Source organism: Bubalus kerabau, chromosome X (genome assembly GCF_029407905.1).
Source record: "Bubalus kerabau isolate K-KA32 ecotype Philippines breed swamp buffalo chromosome X, PCC_UOA_SB_1v2, whole genome shotgun sequence".
Taxonomy (NCBI): domain Eukaryota; kingdom Metazoa; phylum Chordata; class Mammalia; order Artiodactyla; family Bovidae; genus Bubalus; species Bubalus kerabau.
Genome location: NC_073647.1, coordinates 154,236,297 through 154,252,254, shown reverse-complemented (window position 1 = coordinate 154,252,254; position 15,958 = coordinate 154,236,297). Strand labels below are relative to the sequence as shown.

Here is a 15,958-nt window from a genome sequence, read left to right as displayed (position 1 = left end):
GGGAAGTCTTAAAAATGAGTCAAGTTAAGACACCAAACCAGTCCATTCTGAAGGAGCTCAGCCCTGGGATTTCTTTGGAAGGAATGATGCTAAAGCTGAAACTCCAGTACTTTGGCCACCTCATGCAAAGAGTTGACTCATTGGAAAAGACTCTGATGCTGGGAGGGATTGGGGGCAAGAGGAGAAGGGGACGACAGAGGATGAGATGGCTGGATGGCATCACTGACTCGATGGATGTGAGTCTGAGTGAACTCCGGGAGTTGGTGATGGACAGGGAGGCCTGGCGTGCTGCGATTCATGGGGTCGCAAAGAGTCGGACATGACTGAGGGACTGATCTGATCTGATCTGACAGCAGTTGAGAGATGTTTGTGCAAAAGCATGGCACATCTACCGAGAGAGAGGTAACGAAGCTCATCAGGTAGTGATTTTAGCTTTTGTGCACTATGGGTGCAAAGCAAGGAGATCAAACCAGTCAATCCTAAAAGAAATCAACCCTGAATATTCATTGGAAGGACTGATGCTGAAGCTGAAGCTCCAATACTTTGGCCACCTCATGGAAAGAGCTGATTCGTTGGAAAAGACCCGGATGCTGGGAAAGATTGAAGGCAGGAGGAGAAGGGGATGACAGAGAATGAGATGGTTGGGTGGCACCACCGACTCAGTGGACATGAGTTTGAGAAAACTCCGGGAGATGGTGAAGAACAGGGAAGCCTGGCGTGCTGCAGTCCATGGGGTCGCAAAGTGTCAGACATGACTGAGCAACTGAACAACAACAACACGCTAGGGGTGATTTCTTTCAGCCCTCTGAAAATAGGGAGTGTGCAGGCCAGGTGAAAGGTAAGGATCAGGAGGAATAGAAAGGGAGCATACGACTGACAGACTGACAGCTTCCTGGGGTAGTGAAGGTGGGAGAGGAAGGGAGGGCGTAAGTTCGGGCACTTGTCCCCAGTGGTGGATGCAGATCAGGTAGGCGGGGCAAGGGGAGTCCAGAGAGGAGCAGAGGTCACAGATAGGGGATGGGGGCATTCCTCGGGTCCCCGCTGAGGACAGATTTGCTCTTCAGTAAAATGACAGAAACGAAAGCTGGGTTGCAAGGGTCAGGATGAGGGGTTTGGATAAAGGATGTCTCAGAAGTGGGAATGGTGGGGGCAAGAATGAGGATGTATACCTTTTACTTTAAAATTTTTAATTGTAGTACAATACACATAACAGAAAACTTGCTGTCTTAACTGTTTCTATGTGTACAACCCAGTATAGTCACACTGGTGTGCAACCCATCTGCAGAACTTTTTCATCTTGCAAAACTAAAACTTTTTACCCATTAAATAACTCCTGATTCCTCTTACCCCCAACCCCTGCAACCACCATTCTGCTTTCTCTCTCTGACAATTTTACGACTCTGTGTGCCTCATAGACGTGGAGTCATCTAGCATTTGCTTTTTGTGGCTGACTTATTTCACTTAGCTTTAAGTCCTCAGGGTTCATCCATATGGTAGCGTGTGTCAGGATTTCCTTCCTTTTTAAGGTTGCATAATATTCCATTCTATATATACCATATTTGTTTATCCATTCGTCTGTCCATGGACATTTGGATTGTTCCCACCTTTCAGCTTGTATAGCTTTTGGGAGGAGGGAAGTTTTTGCTCTGAAAAGGAAAGAGAAAGTTCAGCTTCAGATGCTAGGATTACTAACAGAGGGTGGGGATTGGCAGGACTGTTAGTAGTTAAATATATTTTATATACGAGCCAGAATCTACCCAGTAGTGAATTAGAGAAGGAGATGCTGTCATTTGGCAGTTTTTGTTTCTGATGATGCTGTTATATGCATTGTTGGGGGTCTTTCTGCCTACATTGAGAGTATTTTGTAGGTCCTAAGACTTTATCAGGTTTCTTTCTCTAAAATTTTGCTGCTACTTGCTTCTTTTTTTTTTTATTGGAGTATAGTTGCTTTACAATGTTATATTAGTTTCTGCTGTACAGCAAAGTGAATCAGCTATATGTATACATATATCCCCTCTTATTTGGATTTCCTTCCCCTTTTAGGTCACCACAGAGCACTGAGTAGATTTCCCTGTGCTATACAGTAGGTTCTCATTAGTTATTTTATACACAGTAGTGAATATATGTTAATCCCAATCTCCCAATTCATCCCACCTTCCCTTCCCCCCTTGGTATCCATACGTTTGTTTTCTACATCTGTGTCTCTATTTCTGCTTTGCAAATAAATTAATCTATACCATTTTTCTAGATTCCTGAGAGCCACCAAATCAGAATCTAATTTTAAGGTGTTTTGACCTAGTAACATTCTAAGCTGATTCTCAACACACAGTTTCTTTTTTTATAGATATGACAATGGATTAATTTCATCAATTCATTCTTAATAGATTTGTCAGTGATTAAGATTTCGAGTGCACAAAACAACATTTCCAAAGTTCTGAAAACATTCCATCAGGTACCATATACACCCTCCCATATATATGCTTCATTCATTAAACAGTGTATCAAGTGCCTGCCTATGTGCTAGACACTAGTCTCAAGAATTGAGGGGATGGGTCCCTATATTGTCTGTTATCTTATAGAACTTACGTTCTAGCTTTTATTCTTTCTGTTTAGATTTCATAGTCTAGAGATAATGATACCAATCACATGGTTTACTTACTGCTTTAGGTGCATCACATGTTTCGATTTATTCATTCCTCACAACAACGCCATGAAGTAAAGACTATCATTACCTCTATTTTATAGATGAGGAAGCTGAGGCAGAGAGGTGAAGTAATTTGCCCAAGGCACACATCCATTACAACTATCATGGAATTTAAAGCCAGGCAGTCTGGCTCCAGAGTCACTATACCCCTCCTCTTTCTATCACCTCTGTGATTTCATAGCAGACAAAAGTTTGCCTTAAGCCAGGCAGCAGTCACAAGCCACACAGGTTCAAAAGTTTGCACCATATCCTGCTAGTTGTAGTGACTCAAGTATAAGTCCTCAGTATAATTCCTTATCTTTGGAGGGTTTTCCATTTTCTTCACCACCTGTTAGTATTGGCTAACTCTGTTACTGGATTTGCTTAGTCATCTGTTCTAATGAAGGAAGCAGAGAAGACATTTTGAACTAGAAGGAGAAAATCGAAGACAAAATCAGAGGTCAGAGGAGAGTCCGAATCCTCCCAAAGTTAGGTTCAGATCTTTCAGCTGCTTTTTCTTGTAACTTCATGATATATGTCTCCATTTTTTCCAACTGGACATTATTGTGTTACTGTCTTCCAATTTTTCTTTTCATTTGTATGAACCAATAGTTTTAGTACAAAGGCTCTGTCTCAAATGACCCCTTGGCAGAGGCATGTTGGAGTTTTCTCAGAGGAGTTCCTTGCTCCTACTATTGCCCATTTTTCTTCTAAAGCACATGCCTTCAATACTCAGTGTCATTAACATCATCACCAGGGAGCTCAGTCTATATGCACAGAATTGCAAGTGGAAGTTCAGGAACGATAATTGATCATACCAAGTCATAGAGAATACAGCCAGTTTGCGTTTTCTTTATTCAGGTCAAAAGCTCAAATGGGATGTGAGGCATTGGGTCTTTCTTGGTTGAAACATCCTGTTCCGTGGCCTGATGACATCTTGGAGAGTCTGGTAATCCCCTGCCTGTGGAGTGGAGACCTGCTCCTGATTCTGCTGGGGTTAGGCCATGCGTTCCAGCACCATCATGGGGTCTTCCTGTCCCCTGTCTGTGAGCCTGGGCTCTGCATGCTGAGGGCTAGTGCTGCTACAGCGGCTCTGGTGCTGTGGCCATCCTGCTTCTCCACGTGCCCACTGGGGCCTGTTCTTGAGAGAGAGGTGTCTGGTGACAGATCCCGCTCCTGGCTACTTTACACTGGGTCCCTGGGCATCCCGCTGACCCCTGTGTCCATCCCAGACAGGTATTCCCGAGTTGCTGCCTTGGGCTGTGGCCCCCACTACAACATAGGCCTGTCTAAGCAGCCCCGTGTGTGATTCTCCACTACACAGCCCTGGGTGAGAACTGTGTGTGGCCCTGTGCCCTCATCCGTGCCGGCAGCCTTCTGGCCCTGAGGCGGCACTGCTTCCCGATTGTCCCCTGCTAGGAATGCAGTAGGTCACATCTTCATGGTTACCTCTGTGTCCTCGTTTCTCTTTTCTGGGGTAGATTCCTAGAGGTCAAATTTTGGTCAAAGGGTAGGCATATTTTTAAAGTGGGATGTAAGCCAGTGTGGCCAGCACCATGTGAAAGCAGAGGTGGCTGGCATAGTGGAGAAAGCGCTGGGCAAGGAGTAAGGAGGTCTGGGCTCCGGACAGGACTATGCAGCCAGCAAGCCTGGGCTTTGGGCAAGTCCTTTGGTTTCTTTTCCCTTCCCTTGGTTTCATTTTCTTCTTTTGTAAAAGGAGCCCTGCTATGAATCTGCTCAGACGCTATGGTGCAGACGTCACTGGGGCTTTCGGCCCTGCAGGCAGGCGTGTGAAAGGAGAGTCTTGGCTGCAGTCCATAGTGGGCTTCCCTTTGCACACTGGTAATGGCTTCCTTGAGAATTGCTTCAGAGTTTCAAAGAAGCTATCACTGTCCTATAAGAAAAGAAAATCGAGATTACTATCTAAAGTCTAGTTCATTTTTAGGCCTTTGATAGAGATCAAAGAGATTTCTCTCACACAGATGCCATGGATGTGGTTCCAAAGGTGATTACTCCAGTATTAATTTCACTTTCATATCTTTACAGGGAAACTTTATGGTGATGTACCTTTCATAGAAGAAAGACACAGACATCGGTATGAGGTACATCTTTCACACTAAATCATTGTGGAGTAAGGGGTCGTCCCTGGTTGCTCAGCGGTAAAGAATCCATCTGCAATGCAGGAGACGTGGGTTCGATCCCTGGGTCAGGAAAATCCCATGGAGAAGAGAATGACAACTCACTCCAGTATTCTTGCCTGGAGAATCCCATGACAGAGGAGTCTGGCGGGTCACAGAGAGTCAAATGTGACTGAAGTGACTAAGCTTGCACACATGTATGCCTTTGGGGTTAAGATTGAGAAGAACAGGTGGGACCCCACTTTGATTTTAGATGAGGAAACACTTTCTGTGAAGGAGAGGCTGAAAAGTTTGGGAAGGGGCCACTGATGACATGAATTAGGGAAGGGGCTGTGAACCAGGTCATCAAGTTGTCATCTATAACCAGTGTTTTGGTAGAAAACTTGTTCCAAGCTTCTCTTTAGAGTGCTTATGTAACTATATATAAAAAAAGATTTTGGTTTAGTCACATGAGAAATAAGATAGTTTAAATCCTCAAGTAGATTTGATATTTGGGGAGAGATAGTTTATTACACGTAATTCAAGGAAAGAAGCAAGTAGGCGGATGGCTATAAAAAGCTAGTCTCAAGGTTTCAAGAAAGTCTAGTGACCAACCATCATCATGCAGTTGATCCCCTTCACCCATTTTGCCTACCCTCCAACCCTCTTCCCAGCTGGTTACCACTAATCTCTTCTCTGTGAGTTGTTTTTGTTTTATTTTGTTTGTTCATTGGTTTTGTTTTCTTTTAGATCCAACATGCAAATGAAATCATATTTGCCTTTCTTTGATTTATTTCACTTAGCATAATAGCCTCAAGGTCCATCCATATTGTTTTGCAAAAAGCATGTTTTTATTCTCTTTTGTAGCTGGGTAGTATTCTATTATATATATATATAATATATATATTATATATATATAATAAATAAACAATATATATTAATATATATAATATATATATTATATATATTAAATAAAAAAATATATATGAGGATATATATAAAATAAATATATATTAAAATATATAATATATATATATTAAAATATATCCTCATATTCTAATTTAAAACTTCAGGCATGGATCAATAATCTTAGGTGTAAAGTCCACTGAAAACAAGAAGAACAATAATATATATATTTAATATATATATTAATATATATATATATATTCTCACACCTTCTTTATCCTTCGGTGGACACTTATGTTGTCTCCATGTCTTGGCTATTGTAAATAATACTCCAGTGAACATAGTGTGCATATATCTTTTTGAATTTGTGTTTTCATGTTCTTTGAATAAGTACCCAGAAGTGGAATAGCTAAGTCATATGGTAGTTTTAGTCTTAGTTTTTTGAGACGTGTCCATCCTGTTTTCCATAGTAACTGGACCAATTTACAGTCCCACCACCATTGTGGGACTTTTCTTTACATCCTTTCTCACATTTGTTATTCCCTGTCTTTTTGATGGTAACCTTTCTAGCAGGTATGAGATGATAACTCATTGTGGTTCTGATTTACATTTACCTGATAATTAGTGATGTTGAACATCTTTTCATGTACCTTTTGGCCACCTGTATATCTTCTTTGAAAAATGTCTATTCAGATCCTCTGCCCATTTAAAAATTTTTCTTTTTTGGTGTTGAAAGGTATGAGTTCTTTATATATTTTGGATATTAACCTTTTATCAGATGTGTAATTTGCAAATACCTTCTTCCATTCAGTAGGTTGCCTTGTTTTGTTTTGTTTGTTAGTTTGTCTTTTGGCCTTGCCATGTGCTTGAGGGATCTTAGTTCCCTAACCAGGAACTGAACCCGGGTGCCCTGTAGTAGAAGTTCGGAGTTGTAACCACTGAACTGCCAGGAAATTCCCTGCCTCTTTGTTTTGATGATGGTTTCCTTCATGTGTGGAAACTTTTTAGTTTGATGTAATCTCAGAGTCCTACTTTTTGAAACTTATCTTTGGGCAACAGAAGATGGGCCTCCCAAATTTAAGGGCTGTGATTAAACTACTTCTCAGGCTCATTATGAGTTTAAAAATAGGCTTTGAGGTTTGACTATAAATTGAAATTAACTACTAGTTAGAGCATCACCAAAATGGAAAATCATTTTCATAAGCTGATATGTCTGTATTGCTCTGCTGTCCAAAGACACTTAATTTCTTGTTTTTCCAGGTGAATCCTAGCCTGATCAGCCAACTTGAGCAGAAAGACTTAAGTTTTGTAGGTCAGGATGTTGATGGAGAAAGGATGGAAATCATTGAACTGGCAAGTAAGTGGGGTCTTCATTTTTGAAAATTTTTGTTGTGAGCTAATGTCTGTCTGTCAACTGTAAGCATACAAAGATATAACTTGAGACTCATTTTGTTTGTTCTTTTCTCCTCTCTCTTTTGAAATAAATATGCAATTAAATAGAAATAATATACACTAAATATAAAGTATATGAAAAAACAGATCGCTTATAATACTATTTTGGGCTCTGTTTATGTGAACTGCCATAAAATGATGTAGTTCAGAGCCTACCAGTATGCTTCCTTAGCATCCTTGCCCCCTTCCTGGGGTGTCTCTTGTTCCTAGCCTCTGGGTTCAACGGTCTGGGAAAGGCAGGCAGCCCACTGTTGAGGAGCACTCTGCTTTCTCCCACCTCTGAGGAAGAATGGCCTGATGTTCTCCTCACTACTGGTAACTGACTGTGCAGTACATGTGACAATAATCTGTTGGATAAACTGCCCTCATTTATCGAATGCTTAGTGTGTACAGGATGCTCTAAAAATGGTAGCATCATTTTCTAGAGCCTACCTTTCCAATCTGTATACTTGGGCTCCAGATAGCCTGGACTACTTACTCTTCTAACTTTTCTACTTCTTTTTCCATCTTAACCCATGTCACTGTTCTTCTACTTCAGATTCCTTTTCTCTGTCCCTTTCGTTTTCTGTCTCTAAACTGTTCAGGTACTTCAGAGTTCCAAGCAGGGAGGACACTTGAAGTTGGGAAAGGCTTCTTTGACCACAGTGGCATGTTACCTGGACCCAGAAAGAAGGCAAGCAGTGGACACTGAGCATGCACTCACTGGATATTTCTCACCAGACCCCTTGCTAGGGACTCCATGTGCCTATGTAATTTACAAGGCAGGTGATGTTATTCCTACTCTAGAGAGGAGACTGGAGTGCAGAGGTTAAGAAGCCTGCCAGGGCCATCCAGCTAGTCACTGGAGGAGCTGGATCTAAACCAGGCCATAGCTGCCTTCTGCCACCACTTTTGTGGGACTTTATTGTTCTTCTTGTTTTCAGTAGACTTTACACCTAAGATTATTGATCCATGCCTGAAGTTTTAAATTAGAATATGAGGATATATTTTCTGTAGTCCTTTTGATAGAAATGTCCATCATTTACAATTTTTATAGTGTGGATCACTGTTTGGTGTTGAAGTCTCTTAAGTCTGGTATGTGAGAGGGCAAAGAAGTTTCTTAAGCAAATTATTGTTTATTTACTTTGTTCAAGTACATTATTCTCTTTAATTCTCCCGGCTCTCATTATCAGCAAACACTTAGAAGCTTCTTTCATTGTAAGGATTTCATTTCCTATTGACACTTTCAAATTTCATGTGGGTTGGAAAGGAAATGAGACCCGCTATAAAACCTTGAAATTTTAAAAAAGCTGACTGCAAAGGAGTTCATTTTATTAAGGAAAACTTCCCAGAAGACTTTGATCTTAGCTACTTTTACCATATCCATGAGTCTCTATATTCCTGAAGGAGTTCTAAAAGGAACAACAAAGCTTGTGATTAGTATAATGTCAGAATATGTTTCAAAGCAATTAAGAGTATTATTTAAAAGACAATTTGACTGGTAGAATATCATTAAAATAAAAACTTTCTGGTCTCTTTCCTCATTTTGGTATAGGGGATTTTTTGAATAAAGTGATTCAGAGCAATGGTCCATTCATTCAAATATTCTTTCCCTGGCTATGACATGATCCATTGCTCATAGATCCATACTGTCTGTAGTGGTACAAAAACACAATATTGTCAGCTTCTTTCAGAGACATCCCTAGATGCTGTGCTGCAGGATTCATCGCATCTTTAATTTAAAAGCTGCATTGGTTTCTTTTCTAAGGACAGATGGTTTCTCTTCTTTTCTTGCGGGGACACTTTCCTGAGAGGAGAGGGCATTCCTCTCACCAAGCTTTCACACTTGCTATTGCTGCTGCTGCTGCTAAGTCGCTTCAGTCGTGTGTGACCCCATAGAAGGTAGCCCAGCAGGCTCCCCCGTCCCTGGGATTCTCCAGGCAAGAACACTGGAGTGGGTTGCCATTCCTTCTCCAAGTATAAAAGTGAAAGTGAAGTCGCTCAGTCATGTCCGACCCTTAGCGCCCCATGGACTGCAGTCTACCAGGCTCCTCCATCCATAGGATTTTCCAGGCAAGAGTGTCCCTCTAATTCAAGGAGGCTTCTTCCTAGATATGCTATAGTGGATTTCTACACTGGAATTTTCTGAATTCAGAGCTGTCCAGTAGAACCTGCTGCAATGATGGAGTATTCTGCCCTGTTCAGTATGGTAGCCACTAGCTGTTTGGGGCTATTTAGCACTTAAAATGTGCTCAGTTAATTTGAATGAATTTAAATGGTCACCTGTGGCCAAGGGCTACCATTTTGTATACCAAAGCTTAATTTTGGGGGGGGGGGCGGATTTCCAACTTTTGTTTAGTTAATAAGAAGTAAAAATGAAAACAGGCTTCCTGGGTATGTCTCAGTGAGTGGGGAATCTGCCTGCCAATGCAGGAGAAACAGGAGATGCAGGTTTGATTCCTGGGTCAGGAAGATCTCCTGGAGAAGGAAATGGTAACCTGCTCCAGTATTCTTGCTTGGAAAATTTCATGGACAGAGAAACCTGGCAGGCTGCAATCCATGGGGTCACAGAGTTGGATACAACTTAGCGACTGAGCAGAGCACAGCAAAAATGAAAAGAAAAACAAAAACTGCTATTTGATACTGCCACTGTTTTATAAAGAAGACTCAAAATAGGAGAAGGATCATCATCTGAAAACTGAAAGATCAGTCCTTGCAGAAGAGAACAGATGGTGACCTTGCATCAAGGCTTCTGAAGCGGGTAGTGAGTGCCCCAGGACACACCTGGCCCCAGAGGTGCAAAGGGAAGCATAAGCTAATAGTCAGATGATGAAAGCTGAAACCTCAGCTAGCTGACCAGGACAAAGCGTCTCCAGGCTTTTGCATCTATACCTGGACATTTACCCTACTTCTGAAGTCCTTTCCTATTCTAAAGCTTTATAACCATTAGATGAGAACAATCTGCTAGACTGTTATCTATTTCATTACAATAAGGACTAAACTTTAAATGATAACCTTAGGAGACTGGATATTGCTATTCAACCAGGATTTCCTCACTACTGAGCAGTAGTTTGGGGTCTTCAGTGGTAAGTGATGGGGATCTGTGATTTTGAATTCCACACTAGACTTTCAGATCATTTCATAGAGCATCCCATTCAAAGATTTAAAATTATATTTACTTCTTCTTATAAGAGTTATATTTTATCATCTTCATTTGATATATATATATGGCCATTAAAATGATTTTTAAAGTAAGGACTACATATCAACCATGCTTTTACTATGGGAATTATGGGAATAGAGAGTTGCCCAATCTCCAATTAGGAGTTGCTTCCTAATCTGGGAATACACATAGTTTTTGAGAGTTTTGAGTGGGGAGAGGAATTTGTAATCCTAGAAAATTTTTACCCAGATTTGAAAATGTTGCCCATTAATTTTTACCATTCACAAACAGGGGATTCCAGATACCTGAGAAAAACTATTTTTCTGTTCCTATTACATCTAGGAGAACTTAAATTGCTCATATAGGGGTTTCTTACAACTCTCAATATGTAACAGCTTTATTTGCCCTCAGAAGTGTCTGACTCTTTGCAACCCCATGAACTATTCAGCCCATGGAATTCTCCAGGCCAGAATACTGAAGTGGGTAGCTTTCCCTTCTCCAGGGGATCTTCCCAACCCAGGGACTGAACCCAGGTCTCCTGAATTGCAGGCGGATTCTTTATCAGCTGAGCCACAAGGGAAGCCCAAAAAAACTGGAGTGGGTAGCCTATCCCTTCTCCAGCCAATCTTCCCGACCCAGGAATCAAACTTGGGTCTCCTGCATTGCAGGTGATTGTTTACCAACTGAGCTATCAGGGAAGCCCAATGTAAGAGATTCACTGTAAAGGTTCACATAATACAAAGAATTATAATGAAGAAAATAAAAATATATTGAACTTTTGCCACCTTGAGCCATAACCACTATTAACATATTGAAAAGCCATCCTTTTATCACTTGGAGACTCTTCATCACAGGAGATAAGTTGTTGTTGTTCAGTCGCTAAGTCATGTCCAGCTCTTTGTGACCCCATGGACTGCAGCATGCCAGACTCCTCTGTCCTCCACTATCTCCCGGAGTTTGCTCAAATTCATGTCCATTGAGTCGGTGATGCTATCTAACCATCTCATCCTCTGCCTCTGTCTTCTACTTTTGCCTTCAGTCTTTCCCAGCATCAAGGTCTTTTCCAGTGAGTCAGCTCTTCGCATCAGGTGGCCAGAGTATTGAAGCTTCAGCTTCAGCATCATTTCTTCCAATGAATATTTAAGGTTGAGTTCCTTTAAGATTAACTGGTTTGATCTTGCAGTGCAAGAGATTCTGAAGAATCTTCTCCAGCACTAGAATTCAAAAGCATCAATTCTTCGGTGCTCAGCCTTCTTTATGGTCCATCTCTCACATCTGTACATGACCACTGGAAAAACCATAGCTTTGACTATACAGACCTTTGTCAGCAAAGTGATATCTCTGCTTTTTAATGCGCTGTTTAGGTTTGTTATAGCTTTCCTTCCAAAGATCAAGCATCTTTTAATTTCATGGCTGCAGTCACTGTCCATAGTGATTTTAGAACTCAAGAAAATACAATCTGTCACTGCTTCTACTTTTTTCCCTTCCGTTTGCCATGAAGTGATGGGATCGAATGCCATGATCCTATTTTTTTGAATGTTGAGTTTCAAGCCAGCCTTTCACTCTCTTTTTCATCAAGAGGCTCGTTAGTTCCTCTTTGCTTTCTGCCATAAGGGTGGTATCATCTGCATATTTGAGGTTATTGATATTTCTCCTGGCAATCTTGAGTCCAGCTTGTGCTTCGTCCAGCCTGGCATTTCGCATGATGTAAGTTAAATAAGCAGGGTGACAGTATAGAGCCTTGACATGCTCCTTTCCCAATTTTGAACCAGTCTATTGTTCCATTTTCAGTTCTAACTGTTGCTTCTTGACCTGCATACAAGTTTTTGAGGAGGCAGGTCAGGTGGTCTGATATTCCCATCTTTTTAAGAATTTTCCACAGTTTGTTGTGATCCACACAAAGACTTTAGTGTAGTCAATGAAGCAGAAGTAGATGTTTTTCTGGAATTCTCTTGCTTTTTCTATGATCTGATGAATGTTGACAATTTGATCTCTGATTCCTCTGCCTTTTCTAAACCCAGCTTGTACATCTGGAAGTTCTCAGTTCATGTACTGCTAAAGCCTAGCTTGAAAGATTTTGAGCATAACTTTACTAGCATGTGAAATGAGCACAATTGTACTGTAGTTTGAACATTCTTTGGCTTTGCCTTTCTTTGGAATTGGAAAGGAAACTGGCCATTTCCAGTCCGGTGGCCACTGCTGAGTTTTCCAAATTTGCTGGCATATTGAGTGCAGCACTTTGACAGCATCATCTTTTAGGATTTGAAATAGCTCAGCTGGAATTCCATCACCTCCACTAGCTTTGTTCGTAGTGATGCTTCCTAAGGCCCACTTGACTTTGGACTCTAGGATGTCTGGCTCTAGGTGAATGATCACACCATCGTGGTTATCTGAGTCATTAGCATCTTTTTTTGTACAGTTTTTCTGTGTATTCTTGCCACTTCTTTTTTATTTATTTTTTAAAAATTTATTTATTTTTTAATTGAAGGCTAAATGCTTTACAGAATTTTGTTGTTTTCTATCAAACATCAACATGAATCAGCCATAGATGTCCCTTCCCTCTTGAACCTCCCTCCCGTCTCTCTCCCCATCCCACCCCTCTAGGTTGATACAGAGCCCCTGTTTGAGTTCCCTGAGACATACAGTAAATTCCCATTGGCTATCTGTTTTACATGTGGTAATGTAAATTCCCATGTTACTCTCTCCATACATTTCACCCTCTCCTCCCCTCTCCCTGTGTCCATAAATTGTTCTCTATGTCTGTTTCTCCATTCAGTTCAGTTCAGTTCAGTTCAGTCACTCAGTCATGTCCGACTCTTTGCGACCCCATGAGCCGCAGCACACCAGACCTCCCTGTCCATCGCCAACTCCCAGAGTCCACCCAAACCCATGTCCATTGAGTCGGTGATGCCATCCATCCATCTCATCCTCTGTCGTTCCCTTCTCCTCCTGTCCTCAATCTTTCCCAGCATCAGGGTCTTTTCAAATGAGTCAGTTCTTTGCATCAGGTGGCCAAAGTATTGGAATTGCAGCTTCAGCATCAGTCCTTCCAATGAATATTCAGGACTGATTTCCTTTAGGATGGACTGGTTGGATCTCCTTGCTGTCCAAGGGACTCTCAAGAGTCTTCTCCAACACTACAGTTCAAAAGCATCAATTCTTCGGTGCTCAGCTTTCTTTATAGTCTAACTCTCACATCCATGCATGTCATCTGAATTAAATTCGCCTATTCCCATACATTTTAGTTCATGGATTCCTAAGATGTCGATATTCATTCTTGCCATCTCCTACTTGACCATGTCCAATTTACCTTGATTCATGGACCTAACATTCCAGGTTCTTATGCAATATTGTTCCTTACAGCATCATAGTTTACTTTCACCACCAGATACATCCACAACTGAGCATTGTTTCTGCTTTGGCCCAACCACTTCATTCTTTCTGGAGCTACTAGTAATTGCCCTCCACTCTTCCCTAGTAGCATATTGGACATCTTCTGACCTGGGGTGGGTGCCATCTTGAGGTGTCATATCTTTTTACTTTTTCATACTATTCATGGGCTTATTGTGGCAAGAATACTGGAGTGGTTTGCCATTTCCTTCTCCAGTGGACCACATTTTATCAGAAGTCTGACTATGACCTGTCCGTCTTAGGTGGCCCTACAGGGCATGGCTCATAGCTTCATTGAGTTAGGCAAGCCCCTTTGCCACGACAAGGCTGTGATTCATGAAGGGGAAGATAAATTGAAATAGCTGAAATATGAGTGCCTGATCAGCTTCATGGTGCTGTCTGTGATTAATATCCAGCCCAGAGCTGTGACTAGAAAAGCAGTTATACCTGCCTCTTTCCCAGGGGACCCATCCCTTGGGAAAGGAGAACTTGTAGGAAATGGCCTGAACCATCTGAAAGTGACTTACAGTTAGCCTGACGAATGAGGATATCAGGCTGTTGAGGGAGGGGACCTTTCCCCTCTACCCTCTTGAGTTCTTGTGACTGGACTAATAATAAAATTGATGCAAGACAGATAAACAGGAGAAAAAGAAAAAATTGTACAATCGGAGGTCTTTTAGAAATGGAACCTAAAAAGTGGAGAAAGTAGGTAGGTTTTGTATGTTTTATACACAGAAACAATAAATATATGAGGAATTAACAGGACAAAGAAACTTAGGCTTTGAGTGCTTAATTAGTGAAGAATCTAAATGAAATTTGAGCTTGGCTACTAAATTAAAGAAGTCACAAAATGTGTTTATTTAGGCTTCTCTGCCCAGATTCCGTGTCTCTAGTGATAAGGATGTCCTTCCACCTCCATATGTTGAGAGTGTACCTTTCACGTGAGAGGTTTATTTCCTGCTTTTAGGGAGACTGGGTGGAGTGTGTGTCAAAGTGTCCCTCTTACATCAGCTCAATCTTAAGTAATTTTAATTCAAAATAATCAGTATGTCATTGAGACATACTTTGGGGTAGCCTGCCCTGGACCCCACCCATGGAAATAGAACCATTGCAAGTCTTGGAAGGGCCTAGATAGCAGATCATCTTCCCATTCAAAAACTTTTGCTTAACTTTGCTCGATCTAATACCTTCCACAAATAAAATGCTGAATCTCTTGTTAGCGAGATGTGTTTTACAATTTGAAATTCTACTGCCAAGTTGGATCATGAAAATATCTGGCTATGATATAGGTAACAAGTTAAATCTTACCATTTAATGAGTACTCTTATTTAAACATAAGATTTTAAGGCTGGTTGTCAGATTTATCAGCTTCAATTGCATTATAATTATTCTCATTTCAGATCACCCCTATTTTGTTGGTGTCCAGTTCCATCCCGAGTTTTCTTCTAGGCCAATGAAGCCTTCCCCTCCATACCTGGGGCTGTTACTTGCGGCAACTGGGAATCTGAATGCCTACCTCCTACAGGGATGCAAGCTGTCTTCAAGGTAACCAGCTTACTGTGTCCTTAGCAGTGACTCAAGATACAGTTATCAACATTGTAGGCTTCTCATAAAATTTAATATCATTGTAGGATTTATTTTTTAAAGTGGAGAGTCATTTTTTCCCCTCTTAATAAGCATACATTTTTCTCTGAATGAAAGTGATTTAATCACATCTATAAGAGTAATATATCAGTTTTCCAAATCATGCTGATGCTGAGTATTATTTTAAACATATTTGTCATTTTGGTAGGTGAAGAAAGGGATTTTCTTTTGTTGACTTTCTGAGTAATATATGTACATGAATGTTTTATATGTTTATTGGCTTTTTTGTTTTATTAATACCCTGTTCATATCTTTTGCCCTAATTTTCCTTTTGCTATTATCCTTTTTCTTGATCATTAGTAAGCTCTTTATATATAAAGGACATTAATCCTTTGTTTGATTACACATACTTTTTCAGAGTGGTTTTGTTTTTAAGTTGTTAATGGTTTTCATTAGTTTTTGTTAGGTTCATTTTAGTTTTTATTTTCACTAAAGAACTTTAAATAAAGACTTTATGTAGTCCTTATTTATGTTTTCTTTAAACGTGGTCAGATCTTTTACTTTGGTGGATTAAGTCTTTAGTATCATGCCTAAACTCTTTCCCTGTCAAAAGATTATTATATAATTACCCATTTGTTTTCCACTAGCACTTTTATAGTTTCAGAGGAAAAAATTTTAAAGTAT

The 15,958-nt window shown here is 40.7% G+C and overlaps 1 protein-coding gene across 5 annotated transcripts in view; it reads left to right on the top strand.

Moving 5' to 3' along the window:
• The window catches only part of CTPS2 (CTP synthase 2), a 114,804-nt gene that overhangs the window by 82,452 nt on the left and 16,394 nt on the right, over nucleotides 1-15,958 (top strand). For 3 of the 5 annotated variants that reach the window (XM_055563096.1, XM_055563097.1, XM_055563100.1), the window contains 3 exons: nucleotides 4,730-4,785; nucleotides 6,967-7,063; nucleotides 15,091-15,235. In XM_055563096.1, the coding sequence (XP_055419071.1) occupies nucleotides 4,730-4,785; nucleotides 6,967-7,063; nucleotides 15,091-15,235 (298 nt within the window). Of the gene's footprint in view, nucleotides 1-3,544; nucleotides 3,840-4,729; nucleotides 4,786-6,966; nucleotides 7,064-15,090; nucleotides 15,236-15,958 lie in introns of those variants that run through there. The other 2 variants (XM_055563098.1, XM_055563099.1) reach the window with 2 other exon arrangements.